Raw genomic sequence first — 20931 nt, forward strand, 5'->3', positions numbered from 1 at the left:
TATGTGGCAGTAATCTTCTTCATGTTTTCCTGCTCACATTTCCTCCCCCAAATCAGGCAAAACATTGTGAGCTCTCTATTTTTGAAATTTAAAGTGAATTTAAGGTGATCTGATGTAAGCATTATTTTCTGACAATTGCAAGCTTGAGATTCACAGCCAATGTGCCCTCTGCTGCAACTTTTCTCCTGAGGAATTTTAAAGCATCATAAAAACTCAGCAGTTGAAACAACCTCAAAGGTCATCTAGTTCAGCCTTTATCTAATGCTGGAATCCCCTCTACAGCATTCCTGATAAGGGTCATCTAGTCTTAGCTTAAATACCAGACATGTATACTTCTCTACCTAAAACTCCACAAGGTAACATCCACTCCAGTGGAAAGTGACCTGACACCACACACTATCCCTTCCCCTCCCCATCAAAGTGCAGTCATCTGTGGGGTCATTGTTCTGGGCAGAGCAAAGAAGACGCTTATGCTCTTGAAATAAATGACCCACAGTCATTCTGTCTCTTGTGGGAGGGACAGACCACGCCAAGCACTGCAAATACAACAGACCGCAGCCCAATTGCATACAATAAACTTCTTAATGCACAGGCTGTCATCTGTCATCCACGCTGATACTCAAGGTGGCCCTCTGGAAGAACACAGCTGGCTCTGTTCGGTCTTATTAGCAAAATCCACACTCCAGTGCCAAAACTTGCCCAGAACAAAATGGAATCTAAAGTCTCTTTAAAAGAGTATTCGCCCAAGTCAAGACGAGTCTTGAGTCTGAAATCTAAACTGAATATTTCTAAAAGGCATTTGGTAGCAAAAAAAAAAAAAATTCATCTTAGGATGCCCCATGAAGAGCTGTGAAAAAGATGAGTGAAAAAAATTATTTTCCAATTTAGAGTCCTTTTAGCAAAAAGACTCAATACTGTACAGCTGAATTCAAAAGTTGACAATACTCATCAATAGTGCAGTACAGGAAGTGGTTTGCTGAATACTGACGGAAAGGTTGCAGTAATCAACAATTTGGTGCAATGTCATAGGGGCTAGATTTTGACTTAAGCTCCCTCTCATGCAGCAGGTGGAAATAATGAGTACTAGACATTGAAGAAATTACTCAAGGCAGTGCTGGGTCAGCCTAGCTTCCTGGCAGCCAAAAAGAAAGCCAGATGCCCTGTGCCATGCGTTTCACCATATGATTGATGACTCAAGCCCTTTCAGAACAGTGTCTTTGGAAATGGTTTGCTGTGGCTCCAGCCAATCCTCTTTGTCATGTCAATCTCCTTCACGTAAATCTCCTGCAGGAATCAACCAGGGCCCTGGTCCTGAAGGCTGGGCAAGGAGTATCTGTTTTTGTCATCTTAAAGAGGGCTGTAATCCCTGCAATTGGAAGGATCTTCAGATATGACCTTGGGTGCCTTGCAGAAGCAATGGACCTCTGCCCAACTCTCATCCTAGTTTAAGCATTTAATGATCTGGCTCCAGGGGCCATGTAAGCAATGGCCACATAAGATCTCCATGGTGGAGGTGGTGGTTTAGTCACTCAGTCGTGTCTGACTCTTGCAACTCCATGGACTATCAGGCTCCTCTGTCCATGGAATTCTCCAGGCAAGAACTCTGAAGAGGGTTGACATTTCCTTCTCCAGGGGATCTCCCTGACCCAGGGATCGAAACCAGATCCCCCCACATTGCAGGCAGATTCTTTATCATCTGAGCCACCAGGGAAACCCCAAGATCCCCATAACACTTAAGATTTTACCCATTGCAAAGGTTGGCTGTGGCACATATTGCAAGGAGAGTGGGACCATTCAAGAATGTAGGGTCAGAATGGGATGCTATTCAGATCCAATCCCTATCTTGGAACAAGATGCTCCAGCCTGCCAGGCCTGGCCACCTCCACTCCACATATCTATACAAGGACAACCATGAGTCCCTGCAGGTCGTTATCTTCATACTGGAATGTTCCACCCTGAGAAATGAGAACACAGTGAACACAGGAGGGCTGCCCTCAGACCCAGGAGGGCTGACGTGAGCCAAGGCAATGATACGTCCTTTGTGTGGCTTTCAGGGAAGAACTAGAACCAAGGGCTGGAAGCTTGAGAGGCCTTTTCACACAGATGATGGAATGTGTAGCTGAACTTCCCAGACAGGAAAGAACTGGCTGCTTTGAGAGGAGGTTTTATTCTCCTCCCATTTTCTGGTTTGCTTTTTGGGCTGACAGAAGCTGGGTAAGCACTGCTAGGGAGAGCAAGGGAAGGGCATGGCCAAGGAGCTGGCTGAGGCCCCCACTGAGGCCCCATTCCCCTGAAGGTCTGAAGCTCTAAGAAAAGCATGGGGACATGGACCTGGGAGCCAGTGTTCCAGAGAAGCAGACACACATCTGCTCTCCCTCCACCATCACACAACTCTAAGGAGTTCACGTTGATTCATGAAAACTGATCCTATTCCTCTTTAGATTTTTATACCTTTTCCAATTCTTACAATTCAGGTTTTAAATGGGAGATTATCATTATGGGGAAAAAAAAAAACTGAGGCACACAGAGAGCCTTAATTTTCTGCTTAATTGTCATGGAGGAAGGCTTCAATACCCACTGTCTATTTATGAAAATTCTGCCTTATTATTAAACTCCATCAACACCAACAAGTGTGGCTTAATTTGCCAAGGCAAAACGGCTAGAATTTCCAATGTCTTTCCATTTCGTTGAAAATGAAGGTCTAATAATTTGACAATTTAAATTCAAGATGCCTTCTTGGATTTTTAAAACTGATGGAGCATAAATCTCCATTAGCCACAAGAGTTTTGGACCTGAAACTTGGAATTCATTGAAACAGCTTGCAAGATATTAAAGGCTTCTGTCCCCAGAATATGTCTTCTTTTTTCTTTTTTTTTCCAGTGAGGAAACAGAGCAATTTCTCTATTACCCTTTCAAAATAAGCTTACGAAATGTAAAAACTGCTTCTTTTTCCTCTGAAAAAAAAAAAGTTTCCTTTTGTCAAATCTTCTCATTCAGTGTCGGCTGCCTCATTCACGACAACCTTTTAAACATTCCTCTCATAAAATGCATAAATAGTCTTCAGGAGAAATTAGTTAAATGGCTCCCAGAAAGCATTGTTGTTTTTCCCCTTTCAAAAAACTGCCATAAGTATCCCAGCTCACTAATAAAGGGTAAACAAGTCTGAAAATTTATCGCATGTAACAGATATGATTAAAAGGAAGACAATGAGGAGGTCAATGATGCTCATGTGATGGGCAGTCCTGTTCTCAATGCATTAGACCTACCCAAAGAAGGGAATAAAACTGCAGCTACTAAGCCATTCATAGGAATAAATGTCAGGAATCCAAAAGGCAGAGACGGAAGGGGAGGTGACAGAGCACTAAGGAGTCAAAAATAACATTGGGCTTCTCCAGGCCTATTGAGAGAGAAGCCCAAAGTCACAGGAGAGGCAGAGTGAGTTAAAGGATCGATAATATACAGGCCCGTTCAAGGTGGAACTTCCCCACGCCCAACCACACCACCAACATGGCTGGAACTCCTTTTGAGAAAAAAGTAACATCAGAACTTCATTCAGGAAATCCAGGTGCTGGAACGCATTTGAACAAACACGAATTCACAAATCTCCATTTCATGACCTACCAGCCATACCACCCCACACAGCCCACAAGGTGAGGCCCAAGTTCACAAGTAAGACTGGGACACATTTCAAACTTGCATAGCATGTGGGGAATAAAAGGAAAGAGGAGACTGCAGAAAACTGGAAAAGTAGCCCTAACACTAGCATTGCCCCTTTTCTTCTGTTTTTGGCAACTTTTTGTTATCAGTATTTACACCTCTGAGGTTTTCTGGGTTTTTGTCATTGTTGTTGTTAAATGAATGTGTGTCCATGAAATAATAAAAGCCACAGGAACCCCCGATAACTTGGACCATATCTGTGGAGTCATGTAGGCACATTCACTCAGTTACTCTTCCCCTTTCTAATTCCTATGAACAACAGAAAAAACAAAATTAACTAATTAAAGCTCAATGAAGATTTACGAGGGGACTTGTTTCCCACCTTCTGCCCCTGTAGTTGGGTGAGGCAGCTTAACTAAAACATCTCTGAGAAATGCCATGAGCCATGAAGTTTCTGACTCGCGTATCATTTATGATACCCCTGGGGAGCGGGCCTGCCTAAGAAAACCGAGGCCCGGCACCCCATAAGGTTCTCATTACAAATAGGAATGTGCCAGGCCAGATGCACTGGGGGTTGTCAAGCTTTGCAAACTCTCCCCACCAAAAAACTCATAAATTTTGCAGAATATATTGCTTTTCCTTGGATTTTTATGATTATGTTCAATTTCAGGAAACTTACCCCATACTTCATCATTTGCCTTCTTTTTTTAAGAGTTATTTGACGTCCACAAAGTTCTACAGGCTTTTTACTAATCGTGTTTTTCAAATCTTAAAAATATAAACCTACATATTTCCAGCCAGCCATGAATTTAAAACCTCCCCCGCCACCTTCCAATTTTGGTGTGCAATTGCAGGCTGAGCAGATTTCAAAGTTTTTCTATTGGACAAACTCACCTTTCCATCTTCCATGGACGTAATGAACCGAAAGAAAGATGACAATAACAGCGATCAGAGTGTACAAGGTAGTCACATCTCGGGCACTAAAACTGGATGGTGGAGGTGATGTTGTGAGGCACTCACAGCCCAAGGAAAAGACTCCCCAGCTCCAGGGTCAAGGGTACAAGCATAACTGGTGGGCTAGAATTGGTCTGGGCACCTAGGCAAAGTTTGGTGTACTCTCACATTTTAACATGGTAAAGTGAATTTTAGGGATTTTAGTCCTATTTTACTAAGTTTACTTTTCATAATACATATTTCAGATTTGATACTTAACCAGTCTCAAATTGGTTACCAACTTAAAATGCAATCTTTCAGTTGATTGTGTGCTAAGAGCAGCAATGTCTATAAACACTTGTGCATCTCGCTGTAGCAATGGCAGTTGTTAATGCTACACCCAAAGCAGTAAGCCTTCTTTACACACCCAAGAAACCCAGGGTCAGGGCAAGGCCTACATGATCCAGTCCCCTCTGATGAGATATGTAAAGATCCCACTCTACTACAAATGTTCAGAATAGGAAGACACTAGGGAGCCAGATGTGGTCCTGTGCTAAATCAGATTAGGAGAAGCAGACAAAATCACAACTTTATTCAAAGTGTCATTTATTCTGGGTGACTAATGCATTATTTGTATGAAGTTAAAATTGAGCTTTGAGAAACTATGAAATAAATCAAATGCCCTACTTTATGTAATTTTAACAGACAGATCCCATTAGGATTCTACTATGCGTAGCTGTTGGTTAAAATCATTGACCAGTATCCCTACAAATTAATCAGCTGAGGTAATGCTGGTGCTGCTGTCACCATTTGTGACTAATCTACAGTTAAAATTCACTTTAACTTTTCAAGCCTCTTGAGATAGGTTCATCATATTTCAATTTTTTTCAAAATAATGTGAGTAACTGCAACTGTTTACAAAAGCCTGTATGGTATAAGTCTGCCATGGGTGTCATTTTTCAATGGCAGTAGAGTGTGCATTGGCATTTCATTGTAATTTCAGGGTAAAATGCTAATCAGAATCCAGCCATAACGGTCTTCATCATTCTTGATAGGAACTTTATCCCTCGCAGTCTGAATATACGTGCACCACTGAAGTTTAAACTGTTTTAGAATTGCAAAAAACTAATGAGCCAAAATGTCTAATTATACCAAAAGGGATATAGTTAATATTTAGCAGTTTTTTTTTAAAGACTGTCATGGCTCTTGCATTCCTCCTGGATTGTTAATACTTGGATATGTTTCCTTTCTGATATGAGACCTAATTTATTAAAAACTCGTAAGTAAAAAAAAAAAAAAAAAAAAACTCGTAAGTACCTAAAATTTCTCCTCAAAATATGTACCTTAATGTCAAGCTAATTTAACTGTGTACTTTATCTCTACAAAAATGTCCTAGATTTCTTTAACGCCTTTTATCTTTCTTTCTTGACTTGAATCTCGTGACCTTTAAATGTATACTGTAAAAACAATAAATAGCATTTAGAGGGTTCCCCCCCAAGATTAACTTTAATTAATCTTGAAGTTTGAAGTTACCCATGAACTCTGAGACAGCTGATGTCCAACTCTTTGAAAGCAGTGGGAAAAAACATCTATCTTCTGGGGATGCTTGCTCAATAAGGTGATGTGTGTAAAACATGGAACACAGTGCTTGGAAAAATGCTACTTCTCTTATGCTGGCACTCAAACCATCTTACAGAGTGCTGCAAAATGAACACACAGGGAAATGTTCCTGCACATCCTTGAGATGAAATTGCAATCTGAATCCTTCAGAGGCATAAAATGTGTTTGGTCTAAAAATACGTTGCACGTTGCATGTGTGTGTTGCTCAGTCATATCTGACTCTTTGTGACCCCATGGACAGTAGCCCACCAGGCTCTTCTGTCCATGGGATTCTCCAGGCAAGAATACTGGAGTGGACTGCCATTTCCTCCATCAGGGGATCTTCCCAACCCAGGGATCGAACCCATGTCTCCTGCATCTCTTGCACTGGCAGGCAGATTCTTTACAACTGCGCCACCTGGGAAGCCCCAAATATGCTAGGAAAATCCAAATCCCAGGTTAGCCTCCAAAGCAGGAGCTATTTTTAAAAGAAAGAAAGACGGACAAAAAACAAATAAGGCATCTACCTCAGAGGAGACCATGGTATAAAAGTGGGGAGAAAAATATTGAGCAAATGTTGAAGGCATGTTCTTCTACCACCACCCACCCCCCACTTTGAACTAGAGGAAAGCCTCTTTCTGGTGATAACAATTTAAGACACCTTTTTTTTAAAAAAAAGTTCACAAAATTACCCTCACGGTATTGTTGTATATACTAAATGTAGGTATACCTCGCAGAAAGAAAATGCTCTGCGTAACTACCTAAAATCACAAAACTGGTAAGTTTAGGGTTGTTAGGAGCGATTACTCTCATCAACAAAGAATTCCCCGCAGGATTTCTGGCAAGCAAGATGCACATAGAGAGACTGACTTTATAAAACTTTAATAAGCATGCTGTTTCAGGAACATATCTACCTGTACTGGCCTGTCTGACCACCGTGATTTTAGCTCTTCTCTTAGACCTCAGTCTGCACCTCCCAGCTCTGCTCACAAAGCTGATCACACAAAACATTAAGCAGGTTACTGTATATCAAACAGTATACTGTGTGCCACTGTTCTAAGCAGTGAAGCTGCAGTAGTAAATCATACCACCCCTAAAAAGACTCCACCTTCATGGAGCCCATATTGAATGCATCTTCCTCCCAAGCACTGAATCTCATGCTTACACCAAAGAGGAGCAGAATTGAGTGTCTCTTGCTGAAGTAGATATCAGGCCAGTTAGATCTTGTATATGGTTATGGATGAAAACCCGATGCTGGCTTGTAAATGCTAAAGAAGAGTGACAAAGGCCTCGTCAGCCTCGTCCGCTGCCAAGCCCCACGGCACGCAGGGCTTGCCACTACTTTAGCATCTCTGCCAGGGTATTATCATGGGCAAGCAGTGCAGTGAAGGATTCACACAGCCTGTGTGTTCATTTCAGCTCTGCAGCCTACTCTCAGTTGCCGAACCTCTCTGTCCCAGATTCCATGCCCTGCAAAATGGGGAACTCAGAGAACACAAATCAGAGCCTGTCACAGAGGAAATGCTGGCTCTGATTGTTATTTTCACTCACTATTATTAATATGACTTATTATGATGGCTTCCCACCTAGACATAATATTTGGAAGACCTAGTGCAATGCCTGAATGACTCAGATAAGCAAAGGATGGTGCACCTTGGATTGGCTTCATTAGGCTATTACTCTGGGCCAGACACTAACTAGGATTACATCAATAAAAGACATGTTCTCATCCCTCTAAACAACTCAGATGCACTGGAAATCTAGTCAGGGCAGCGTGGCAGCTCAGAGGAGGGGTATCTAACCCAACGGGACAAGAGTATGTGAGTTTAGGGGCAGAGAAGCAGAAGAATTATAGCCAGTGGCTTCTCCAAGACAGAGCTCAGATTCAAAGGAAGAGACAGCCAGACAATGAATTATTTGGTGGCCATTATAAACATAGACACAAATGCCAATCAGATGGTACCAAGGCACCAACTTACCCTTTCGGGGAAAAAAAACGGCAAAAGGAAAAACATCAATACACACCTTTCAGAAAAATAAGCTAATAATTTTTTCAAAAGAAAAAGAACAAAAGAACAAATGTATCTGGGTACATCTCAAGAGCCACAATATATGCATCTTTCAAAAATAGCAACTTTGCCAGCAGTGGTGCCAATTGACAAACATTTGTTTCAACTGATTCGGGAAAACAAACTTTAATTTGGTATTTCTTTGAAGAATGCTTGCATCAATATTTACATAATTCAGACAGTTAAATAATTGTCCAGAATTTTGTGGTTATCTCACAGCCAATGGTGGTCAGTGGGTGATGACAATACTCTGTTCACATAGCAAAACATAACTTCAGCAATTATGTGATGACTGTGAGTGACTATCCAACCAGATAACTGTGGGTCCAAAGACAGCTGTTGAAGAGCAAGTGTTGGCTGCTCCTGGTCTTCTAAACAGCCCACATTTCTGGTTTTCCATTTCACTCTTGGCCTTGAGGAAGACTGCTTCTCCTCCTCTAGCCCACAGTCTCTCTCTCCCTGAATTCTTACTTTACTTACATCCATGTCCTACTATTTCCCCCAAACTAGTTCTACATTCCAATGTCAAGTCACTGGGGCCAGAGGTCACCTTCTACATTCCTTTCCTCTCCCCCTAAGAGTGACTGCCTAGCAAAGCACTGGGCACAGAGCTGGTACACGAAGTAAACACCTCTGTCGTGCATGCTAAGTCGCTTCAGTCACATCCAACTCTTTGCAACCCTATGGACTGCAGCCCACCAGGCTCCTCTGTCCATGGGATTCTCTAGGCATGAATATTGAAGTGAGTTGCCATTTCTTCCTCCAAGGGATCTCCCCAACCCAGGGATTGAACTCAAGTCTCTTATGTCTCCTGAAGTAGCAGGCAGGTTCTTTACCACTAGCACCACCTGGGAAACCCTGGAAACCATTCTGGAGAGAGTGACAAATACTGAACCAGGGCACAAGGGCTCCAGACCCAACCCAACAATGTCACATGTGGACTATACATCCTTGGGCAAGTTATTTCCCCATCCTTGGCCTCAGTCTCCTCATCTGTACAATGAAGAGGCTGAACCAGATGATGGTGAAGCCCTCCAGTCTTGAAACAGGTTCAAGGAATTGATTAATATCTACACACCTAAGCCAAGACTTCTGCCAGCAAATAAGTAATGGCTAATTGATGAGACCTCTCCAGGATTCCATGGCACTTCATCAGAAACATCCATCAAGCTGGAATTTAATTTAGTTACTGTGGCTGTGCCGACCTGGTGTGAAACCACCAGTCCCTTTGGAAAATTAATTTATTAAAAAAATTCATTGACTGACATCCTGGAGGGAGAAATAAAGCCTCTGCAATTGCATTTCTCATTGTTCAGCAGACAGTTAGGTCATCCTGTACATATTGCCACAGTCAGAAGGTTAAACTGTCCTCAAAACACACTCCTTCCAGCAGGGTGGTTTGATCAAATCATACTAGAGACCCAAAGACCAAGGAGACGTCAGACTCCTAAGAAAGTTCTCCTGGTGACTATCAAAACCCAGGCTGCAATTGCAGTGCCACTACAAGATGAGTAGGATTTTATTTTTTATTCATATAAAAAAGAGACCATTTCAATGCTACTGACAGGAGATATGTGGCCTCCAAAACACAAAATTTGGATTCCAGAAATAGGGTTTCATCAATGCCACCATACATACCTGCTATTGAGATCTGGTTTTCACTGAAGCTGGTCGATGATACAGACAACCGTTATTTAGAAATCTAAGAAAACAAACCACTCTTTATGGGATGGAAGTGATGTGTTTCTTCTTTTCCTTTTCTCCAATAAAATGAACATTGAAAAAATAAACAGATGAGCGATTTCAAGTTTCCTTAGCTATTTCCCAGTGTGTGGCCTTTACACCTTCCAAGACCAGCACACACCTATCAAACAACCACATCAAAGATAACTTTCAATCACTGGCTGATTTTCTTTTCCAAATGAAGCAAAATGCACAGGTATATGAAAAATAGCATTCCATAAACTAAGCAATCCATAATAAAAATCAGATTCTAGCTGGAGGGCTAGTGTCAGCTCTGCTTAAATCGTGCCATTTTATTTAAGCACTCAGATTATTTTTCTCAGCTCAGTAAGTAGGTGGATGTTAGCAGCTAAGGTCATCGAAAAGATTTACCTTAAAATAAATTCAACAATTCAGAGCATTGCCCTCTCCATGGTATAAAGTGTGCTTCGCTTTGAACATGCATATAAAATTTCATTAAAGTGCAACATAAAAGTTTTACATTAGAGGAACCCAGTGCTGGACCTTTGTTTAACAGTCATGATAATTTATGGCGTGGATCTGCTACAGTTAAGTAGAAAAACAGCCTTCTCATGATGAAATACAAGTCATAAAGGCTGAAACTCAAGGAAAGCTGGAGGAATCCCAAGCCTCCGATCAGTCAATTCTTCTTCAGATTTTTATCACACATTCTTCTTTAACGTTCTCCACACAGATTGAGACACAATATAGTCCTGGACTCCTCAACCTTCAAAGCTGGAGTTTGCAGTTCTAAGCATATCTTAGAATTTATAGGAATCTGGTTTTCTTTTTTTAAGCACACGGGTAAGTAACAGGAGTTCTAATTTTGCCTTTTCCTATTAAGCATTTTTTGGGTTACCATCATTCTTTCTCATTCCTTTCCTCAAAAGAGACCAGACTGGCTAAGAGACCTTCAAAAAATTACAAAACAATTGAAACACTATCAAAGAGGTAGAGGGGTGGTATTACCACAAGAACTTTTGCAACTATCTTTGAATGACAGGAGTATTTGCATAGACCACTCTTGGAGCTGATGGGGTTCTCGCGTTAACAGATGTTTCTTGAGCACTTGTAATGAAAAAGGCACTGTCCGAGATGATGTGAGAGGGTGTGTGAATATTTAAACACAAATGACTTAATGCAACAGTAGTGACACAGTGAAAAAAAACAATAAACAAAAATCCTAAGACCATCCACACACTGAAAACTTAGGCAAGTCAGTTAACCTCTCTGAACTGCCATTTTTGCCATCTACAAAATGAAGCCAGTAAGACCAGTCATGGAAAACCCACAAGGTTATTGTGAGGATCAAATCAAATGACAGATGTGGTAAGTTACAAAGCTTTGGAAATAAATGCAATCCACCCCTTACACCCAGCATTGAGGCTTCCAATTAAGTAGACAGATATACCGTGGTCTTCTTTAAGTTCAAGTACTGAATCTTCAAAATTAGGGTATTTGAACTTAAATAGACAGTTCTCAAGGATTTGAGTTTTGCCATATATATATATGGAAATTATATATATATATATATATATATATATATATATATGATACATACTATACATATATGAATGGAAAATTACAACATACATATATTATAATGTGCTATTCATACCTTCTCATTAAAGAAGCATCCATAAAAAAGTGCTAAGAGATTGTATCATTACATAAACTGCTCCTTATTTGATTAAGAGAAAAAAGCAGAGTTCCATGGCTAGTTGATTACATGGTCATTCCACAGCAATTTTTTTTTACACAAGCATAACATACACAATCCAATCCGTTTGTTTCAGTGAGAGCCAAATGCTCCAGCTCACCCAGTAACAATAAATATTAGGCGATAATAATAAAAAATAGGCAATGAGAGTGTGCGGGAAGGCAATTAAGCTGGAAAGTGGGAGACGTGGATTTCTGATTCAGCCCTACCATTGATACAAATCAGGCTGTGTGAACTTAGGTGAGTCAATCAACCTATCTAGCGCTGTTTGTTCGTCTGGAAAATGGGAATAACACCTGTGCATTCTAATGCACAATGATGGAAAGAGATGATGTACAAGGAAGGATGGCACCTGTTGGAAAGGCTCAGACAAGATGTCAGTTGCTGATGCAGACTCAGGGGTCAGCTCCATCTAGGCTGGAATCTGAACTGCATAAATGAGGAGCCAGTGCCTCCATTTCTTCATCTAAAAATGGAGGTCGTATTAGGACCCATCTTACAAAGTTGTCTAAAGGATTAAGTAAAATTGAGTATTTAAAGCATGAGCTAGTCAGTCATGTTTGGGGCACTGAGTAGATACCCAAATAACAGCAACAATGATGATGATGCGACTTATCACATACACGGGTGAAACACACACATACACACACTCCTCAAAAAGATTTCTCCAGATTGTGGTCTTGGGTTCTTATATTAGCAATAAACTTCTTTCTATTCTCAGTAAACAAGTCTTAAATCACTTTCTTTATCCCACAGGAATCAGAAAAAAACAAAATTAAGAGTGAAAAATGTACTCACTGTACCAATTGTTTTGTCTATGTGACAAGCTCATCAAGTATGTGGCGGTTTCCCTTTCTGAGGTACAACCTACAGCTATAAGCTCATGGGAGTACAGTTCCTAGTTTGTTCCAGAGATGGCCATTTTATTGGGCTTTTATGATTTTTTCAATTGTGTTAAATATGTGCAGATTCTGCATGCAAGCAATAGTCTTAGCTAAGAATAATGGGCATGAAATAAAGGTTCAGCACATTAAAACCACTTCTATTCAACAATAATTAGCATGTTTAAATACAATATAATTTTTATCCATCTACAACATGCTTAAATGTTTGGAATCTCGTTTATGTCTATAATGACAGATTCATATTTGAGGCAGTCATTTTCAATCTTGATTTGTATATTTTAGACTTGTTAAATGCTTGACTGAATCATTAGCAAAACAATTCATGTATCATTAAACTGATTTCTAACATGAGATAATTTTCTTCCTTGTCCAACAGACATGCCTTTTAAGATTTACAGAGATAGCATTTATTCTTTGGGGGGTTTCAGCCGGGTGTAGAGCAGACCTTATCAGTAGCTAATTTCACCACCTTGAGTCTTACTCTCCACCCCACCATAAGCTCAAGCTCAAGCGGTTTTCGGAATGAAAGCTTAGACACACTGGAGAATGAATATTGTACCAGCAAGAAAAAAGAGACCACTGACTGTCTCCATTTCATTGGAAAACAAACAGAGGGGAAGGGGGAAAGATAAATAGATGCAGGTAGAGAAAGAGAGACCCTAGCGACCTGTAGGCCTTGGTCAGAACAAGATCCAGGGGCTACCCCTCGGCCCCCTCCACATTCCTGCCAACCCCAGGTAGAGGTGGGCTGCCTTCTCAGTCTCTCCCTGACATTCCCATTCACCAACAGGCTTCTGTCATTCTTTCAGAGGATGGAAGAGAAGGAGGCCTCCCAGATCTCTGCACGTAGAACGGGCAGAGGCAGCCGGGCTGCCGCCATGCATGGGCCATGCCCAACTGAAGCTGAAACAGTTCACTTTTGTCTGGAGAGCAGGGTCCCCGCCTCCCACAAGGCTGAGGGAACCTGGGCAAAGTAGGGGCCGCTGGGGCAGCGAATGAGGGGGAGGGGAGGATAAGCCTGGCCCGCACATGGCCCCTTCCCAGCCTAGACAGCCCCACACAGACCTTTGAACTTTCTATTTATCTAACAGTTTAGTGAGTTTAACTCTCTTCCTGTATAACTGCCCGTTTGCAAGCTTGCCTCTAATTAGGCTACTTGTGAGACATCACATAAAAACTACAAACCATGGATGCTGGCCTCTGTCCTTCACAGGCAGAAAGTCGGCCACTGTCATCCTGGCTTAACTACAATTGTCATCAAGCTTTGGAACATGGTGATTTTGCTCTCATGGTGATTTGCTTGTCCATTTTTATTTTTCAGTGTGAGCCCCTTCCTGTATCTGTCTTCCCTTCTCCTGTATCTGTCTTTCCTTCCTTCTGTCTTTCTTTTTCAATAATAAAATGATGATAAGCACCCCTGCAAAGAACCTCGGCCTGTCACAAAGCAACATCTCATCAATACGGGAGGGGTGACTGCCAACAGAAAGGCTGGACACTTGGCAGGCCCTCAGATCCTGCTGGTAAAGGAGTCCAAATCTAGCCACGTGATCTCCAGACACCTCAAGAATTCATTTACTGGGTTAGCAAGGCAACTGTATGCAATGATTTAAACGATCAAATTTGATTATTTTTTTCTTTATCCTTTTTTCACTTTTTAAGAGCAAGTGGTATCTTTGGTGCACACAGCCATCTGCACCTTCCTCTTTTCAACAGAATGGTTCATATTAAATTCAGACATAGGTGAACACTGCTCATTCACCCAGGAATCTTCAAGAATGAGAGCTTTGGCCCTTTAATCAAGTCGAGAGCATGACCCATTAAGAGATTCTTGTCGTGTATGAAGTCCAGGGCTCTGTTCCGTTAGTGCCGAGCACTCTTAGCCACCCAGGCTGGGAAGTGTCACCCATGCCTCGTCCAGCCCATTTGCATTCCTCCTGAGGAATGTGGATGTTTCTAAATGGGCACACACTTTTTGTTTACTATAGTCTACTGTCTGTAAGTGACACATATGCCTGTTTCTGTAAAGTCTTTCTCCATTAGATCTTGGAAGATGAGTTTGTTTTTTAGCTGGCCTGATCCGGTTATTATGTCAGACATATAAGGTTGCGGTAGAGATGGCTCAGAGCTCTCTGTTCCACAAGTGAATGCTGAGAAGAGGTCCAATGGAAATGAGATCCTTAACTTGGCTGGTGCCTTTTTCCTTCTAGGCCTCCTTGGAAGGTTTGGGGTGGGGAGCAATGGATGCCATCACTCTAATCAACGACTTAACTCCCCAGGAGGGGAAGTAAACATGTAATGAACATGCCATTGCCATGCTCTGGATGTGCAAGAGAGTTTGGAAAGGTACAGACTTTCATTCAAGGCAATAGCAAGCTCTTTAGTTCACCCACTATTCACATTTCTGTTCCTTTTCTCTGTGGGGGTGTACAACACACAGATGCACAACCGCAGCATTACAAATGTTTACAAACACAGATGTAGAAGGAAGCTTGCCTCTCACAATCGAAGGAGAAATTTTCCTGGGATGTGTGCACAGAGGGAAAAGGCTGGCTGATTTATGCAGACATGTTATACTAATTCATCAGTATTCACATAATATCCATGGAGTGTCTGAGTCCACATGTTTCTTAACTGATGTGGCACAGTTAGGCATCTAGAGGAAATCAGGTTTTGCATTTTCCTTAATATAATAAAAGATAGTTTCTGAAAAGGGAGAGAGATGTATTCTTCTGAAAAGACAAATCAAAAGAGCCCACCCGTTTAAATATGCAACTGCATGTGCCTAAGATTAAACTGAAATTAAAATAGTATAATAAACATGTTTTTAAAAAACCTAATACATTGTATATATGTTTAACATTTGAACTACACCCACAAAAGCAATTATAACAACGTCTGTTAATGATGTTACCCACACCGTATATTAGGCAAATTGTATGCAAATAGTAATGCTGTGGTTATCAGGTGCCTGCAAAATAAATTAGTGAAACAGAGTAAAGGCTGTGTGCAGGAGCGTAATATTTAATGGAGCAGTAATTTTATTGTGATCTTTACTTTTAAATAACAACAGCGTGGTTATTAAAAATTGCAAAATGTTCTTCTGCAGAGCTGATAAAACCCTGCATGGTATCAAAAATGCCTTATAGATTAATACTGATACAGCGTGATTTGTGGCTTCAAGGATTTACCCCGAATTGCTATAAAATAAAATATTTTAAAGTTCTGATTATCTTGGATTTTCAACTAAAGGAGTCATGATTGGCATAATGAAGCTATTGGCTAAGAGTGTGACCCTTTTCTAAAGAAGGAAATTGCCTAAAATATCACATCAGCGAGGGAAATCCTTGTAAAAATACACAGCATTCAGAGTCAACGGCTGCCAGGAGTTTAACGTTGCAAAAGATTTCGCACTGCCGGTCGGTACTATAGATTATTCCAACTCCATTTAAAAAGCCAATAGCGAAGTGTGCAATTCTAAGTCTAAGGCGCTACCGCAGTGCCTTCCCCTCATCTAATTCCATAGGCTGTGGGGGCAAACTGATAGGAGAAAATGTTATGACAAATGAACAGTGATAACGTTGGTGCAGGAGGTGAGGCTTTTGTAAAAGTTAATAGATATGTGCATCGCTGTTGATGCACGCGCGCGCGCACAGCACGCAGAGTAACAACTTTCCAGCTCTCAGTCACCTCTGCACCGTCTTTCACAGACAGCCCTCTCGGCGACAAGTTGACGGTATTTGGAGAAGAGCTGACTAAACCTTTGAATCCGGGCTGGGTACCCATGACACAAACGGGTGGCTGCCTCCCAGTGGGGGGTGGGGGGCGGTGGTGCGGACAGGACCCAGGGGTTAACGAAATGTGCTTTGACTTCGGAGCAGCCAACTTTAGGGGCCAACTTCAAAACCCCGCAATACTGAAAGCCAACGCCGCAGTCGGCCCGGACCCCGGGGTCCCCCACGCAGTGGCCCCCGAAGCCGCCGCCAGGCTCCCGATTGCGAGCGGGTGGAAGGGAAGGTGTGCGCACCGCGCCGCGCGGGGACCGAGGTGGCGGCGGGGGCGGTGGCCGCCGGGGACGTGGAGGGCCGCCGGTGACACCTGGCCGCTGCCTGTCCCCCCGCGACCCGCCGTCAGCGTCGGGCACCTGGGAAAGTTGGGGGCATTTCGAGCGGCAGCATCCGGTGCGCTGGGAGGCCGCCAAGCCAGCTGTTAGGGGAGAAAATCCCGGGCGGAGGTCGCGCGGCTCAGACCCCGGACAGCAGTGCATCCGATTTGGGCCAAACGCAACTCTTCGGACTTGGAGTGCAAAGCGACGCCTTCCGGACCCGCATTCCCCCCTCATCCGCACCTACCCCCACCCGGGCACCCGACCGAGGAGTCGCGGCGGCTGGGGCCAGAGGTGGCCGAGAGCAAGTGGGAGGGCGTCCGGGGCGCCCCCACCAAGCCCCGGCTCCTCTTAACAAAGGCGGAAAGCCCAGCCCCAGCGCGGGGACCCGGGCAGCAAAGGAGAAGGCAAAAAGCAACACCTACCACTGCTGCTCCAGGTCCCAGTCCCTGAAAAAGTCGAATAGATCCATAACGGCCGGGCGGCGGCGGTGGCGGCGGCGGGCGGGCGTCCGTCGCTGCTCGCGGCGGGTCTGCGCGGCTCTCGGCGCGGCTCGCGCGCTGCTCTCGGCAGTCCGGATCTCCGGCCCTCCTGCCCGGCTAAAAGTGCCCGGGCCGCATGGGCGGCGAGGGCGGGCGCCGGAGGTGCCGGGTCCTGAGCTTCGGGGCGGTGGCGGCGGCGGCGGCAGCGGCAGCGGGCGGGCAAGTGCCTGACCGCCCGCTCGGGTCTGCTCGGTCCGCGGCTGCCCGCGCGCCCAGCGCCCCGACGCTGCGGCGGCAGGCGCGGCGGGCTCGAGCCGGCGGGGCCGCCCGCCTGGCGGGCTGCGGGCTGGCGGAGGCGGTGGCGGCGGCAGGGGCGGCCGGGGCAGCGGCAGCGGCGCGGCGCGGCTCGGCAGCCGGGGCGGCAGCGGCGGCGGCTGCACAGGCGGCGGCGGCGGCGGCCGCGGCAGCATCACACACTTACACACTCACAGGGGGCGGAGCCTGGACAGCCCGAAGCCGCGACATGGAGCCGGCGTTATCATCCCCGGATCTGGCAGGGGCTCGCCCCTCCGTCCGCGCCGCCCGGGACCCCCCTCTGTCAAAATCAGCTGGTGGGAGCGGCCGCAGACCTGGGGACTCTCGCCCTGGGGCCCGGCCGGAGGGGCAGCTGCACTGAGGCGGGCGGGGGCCCGGCGGGGCCAGGCGACCTGCTTCCGGAAGGAGAACGTCTCTCGGAACCCCCACCTACTCCCACCCCTGCGAGTTAAGATTCGGAACCCGAAAAGAGCGCACAAAGTGCCGCGGGGATGGGGGTCCACCCCCCGCTGCGGCGCGCACAGTCCCTGCCCCGGGACGCTTCTTGGGAACCCCGACCACTGGGAGCAAACTTTGGTGGGCCTGAGCATCCCTCGGCCCCGCAGCGCACAGCCCTCGAGGCCAGGAAGAAGAAGGCGGTCACCTTCACCTTCCCCGGCGCCGCTTGTCTGCACCCAGGCCGGCCAGGCATGCCGCAGTGCCGCCGTGGCCGCACTGCAGGGCGCGGTGCGCACCTAGTAGGTCCGCAAGCTCTGGGCCCTGGATTCTGTAGGCTGCAAGGGTCGGCATAAATGACCACCCTGGGTGATCCTCAGGTTCGCCTTAGGACCCTGGAAACTGGGTGGCACTACCACCTTCTAGGCACAACCACCACGTGCCTTGGGCAGAAGGCGTCAGCACTCCCTACTCTGGGAGATGGGAAATCCCACAGAGTGTGCCCACTGTCCCACCCTCTGGCTGCCTGTCTCCCTCTGGCCAGAGAGTCTCTCTCTGCGTGCAGCCGCCTCCCTCCCTTCAGCCTCCACTGGTGGTCCAGGACCGGTGGACCTCTTTAGCCAACACGCTTGGGGAAAGCTTTCCCGGCCTCTGATGCCCAAAGCGGCGTCAGAAGGGGCGGAGTCTGACACTTCGGGGAGCAGGAGCACCCGGAGTCCCAGACCTTCCCCAGGTCCTTGCGCAGGCAAGATAGTATTGGCGCATCATTGAAATTCTAAGGTGAGGACCCTCTAGCAAAGCGGTAGACTGAGTGCTGACAAGAGCTGGGTGCCAGTTCTGACTCTGATTCTGTCACTGGCTCTGCGTGTGACTCTAGCAAGTCTCTTCTCTGAGGCTCGTTTTGTAAAAGACAGAGACTTGACAGAGCCGCCATCTGGCTCCTGCACCTCCAGCTTTCTGCTTTCTATTTGAACATGCTTCTCTAATATTATCTCGTATTCTCAAAATCATCTTAATAATTTCTCTTTACTTTTTTTTTTTTTTTTTCCGGAGGAAACTGAGGCTCTGAGACTGGGTAATTTGCCCAGGATCTGACATTTCTCCTAAAGGGGGAACAGAGATTAGAACGAAGCATCTGGGAAGCCCATTTAGGGAGGGCTGAACTCAGTGGAAGGTGCTACAGCTCCAAGAGGTGGAGGACTTGAGAATCTTAGCTTGAAGGGGCCCCGAGTTCCGTCTCTCTCCTATTCTTTGTACGGGAAAAAGCACATCACCCACATACACAGACAAGACACTAAGATTCTGCAACTCTGGCATCCGATGATACTTTGCTTTGTTTATTTATTTTCTATAGGGCCAAGTTCTTAACAGAACTAGTTAACTGACTGCAGATCAACCAATGGGCAGCCAAGGGAAGACTGCATTTCAAATCGCTTTTTCAGTTTGGCTACTTGTAAACTCGTCTAGTCAAAGACTCCAGAGCAAAAGAGCTATTGGTAAAAATGGTGCCAGAGATTTTCAGATTCTGTCTGTGCCTTCTTTACTTGTGGAGTTCCAGTCTTCAGCTGGAGACTGTGAGCCCTTGAGGCAACAGAGACTTCCTTGCTCAGATCCACAGCTCCCAACCTTAATTCCCTTAGTAAATGATCCTCGAATTGGATTTGATTGCTAATAATGATTGTCGCCTGGGCTAATGCTTGATCTGCTTGAAAATCTTTAGAGGAAAACCAGAACATCTACAATTAACATTTAAATGGTGATTATGGTCACTTTGTATCTGATTCACTTTTCTCGCCAGATTATATTGATTGGAGGAAGACAGAAAAAAATTATGTGCTAGATAAATAAATTTTCAAGAGAACTAAAGCTGCTCCTTTAAGAGTTCCAGACCCCCATCACCCCACTGGTGCACTTTCTTCCCAATCAGCGGGAGGACCAAGCAGAAGCAGAAGGAACCAGCGAGAGGCAGCACTCGGAACAGAAGTGCCTGCGGGAAGGAGAGAAGAGACAAGTGGTGCCGGCTGCCATTTCAAAAAAGGGGCTGGGGCTTTTCCTTCCAGAGATCAAAACCAAGAGGGGAGGCTGCTCTGGGTGGAAGGAGTTCCCACTCCCAGCCACCCTCCTGGAACAGGGAGGAAGCTGGGAGAGGCAGCTCTGAAGGGACCAGGCTATCTCTAAGGCCAGCCATCCAGCCCAAGCCCAGCTCACCGTCTGAACATCTGCTCCTGGGCAGAGGACAACCTTCACCTTCTCCCTTCCTCCTCCTCTTCTTGCCCATTCTCAACTCTAATGGAGCCAGGAGCCTTAGAACTGGGCTCTTCAGTGAACCTTCAGACAGCCATCCAAGCCCTGTATCCTCCAGCATACTGACAGGAGGGAAGGAAAAGCAAGTTGCAGGGAGAGCAACATCAACAGGAAGTAAAAAGGCGATCTGGAATCAGAGCTCACTGCTGCTGTCACTCTGGCAGCTCTGCCATCTAGTTCCCACAGGTCAGGTTGCTGCCCTCTCATTCCACTCTCTGGGGCATCTTAGCAAAGGTGGAAGGTTCCTGTGGCTCAGGCTTCTGTCCTGGCTTTGCCTGGAAAAGCCCCTGTCCGATCTCACAACACAACTCTCAGCTCAACCCAGTATTTCTGCAGTTGTAACCTCTCCCCTTTGACCCTGCTCTCTGTAGGCTTCTCCCACGCTCTCTCTTAGGGCCCCCTCCTTACCTCACCAATCTTCTCATCAGAGACCTCCTGGAGGACCACTGGGTCAAGAGCAAACCATTGTTTCAGAGAGGACAGAATCAAAAGTAAGACTCCATGGCCCAATCTCTTGAGGTAAAACCAGAAATCATTCTAAGAGGCTTGATTGTATGCAAATGATGATTCTCAGACTTTCTGAACTGGGATTTTGGACTTGAATTACTTCAAAGGAGTTTAATTTGGAGTCTCCAGGTACTGATCTTCATTTCAAAGAACTGGAACT

The 20931-nt window shown here is 45.2% G+C and overlaps 1 protein-coding gene across 4 annotated transcripts in view; it reads right to left on the minus strand.

Annotated features, from left to right (window-relative positions):
* Positions 1-17655, minus strand: part of AFF2 (ALF transcription elongation factor 2) — a 536669-nt gene extending 519014 nt beyond the window's left edge. The window contains exon 1 of one of the 4 annotated variants that reach the window (XM_086389838.1): positions 17154-17655. In XM_086389838.1, coding sequence (XP_086245964.1) covers positions 17154-17200 — 47 coding nt within the window. In that variant the 5' untranslated portion in view covers positions 17201-17655. The remainder of the gene's footprint in view (positions 1-17153) is intronic. The other 3 variants (XM_086389837.1, XM_086389834.1, XM_086389835.1) reach the window with 3 other exon arrangements.
* Between the last annotated feature and the right edge of the window lie 3276 nt (positions 17656-20931).

This window comes from Bos grunniens, chromosome X, assembly GCF_055505025.1.
Source record: "Bos grunniens cultivar Pamir isolate PY7600 chromosome X, Bosgru_T2T1.0, whole genome shotgun sequence".
NCBI classification, from domain to species: domain Eukaryota; kingdom Metazoa; phylum Chordata; class Mammalia; order Artiodactyla; family Bovidae; genus Bos; species Bos grunniens.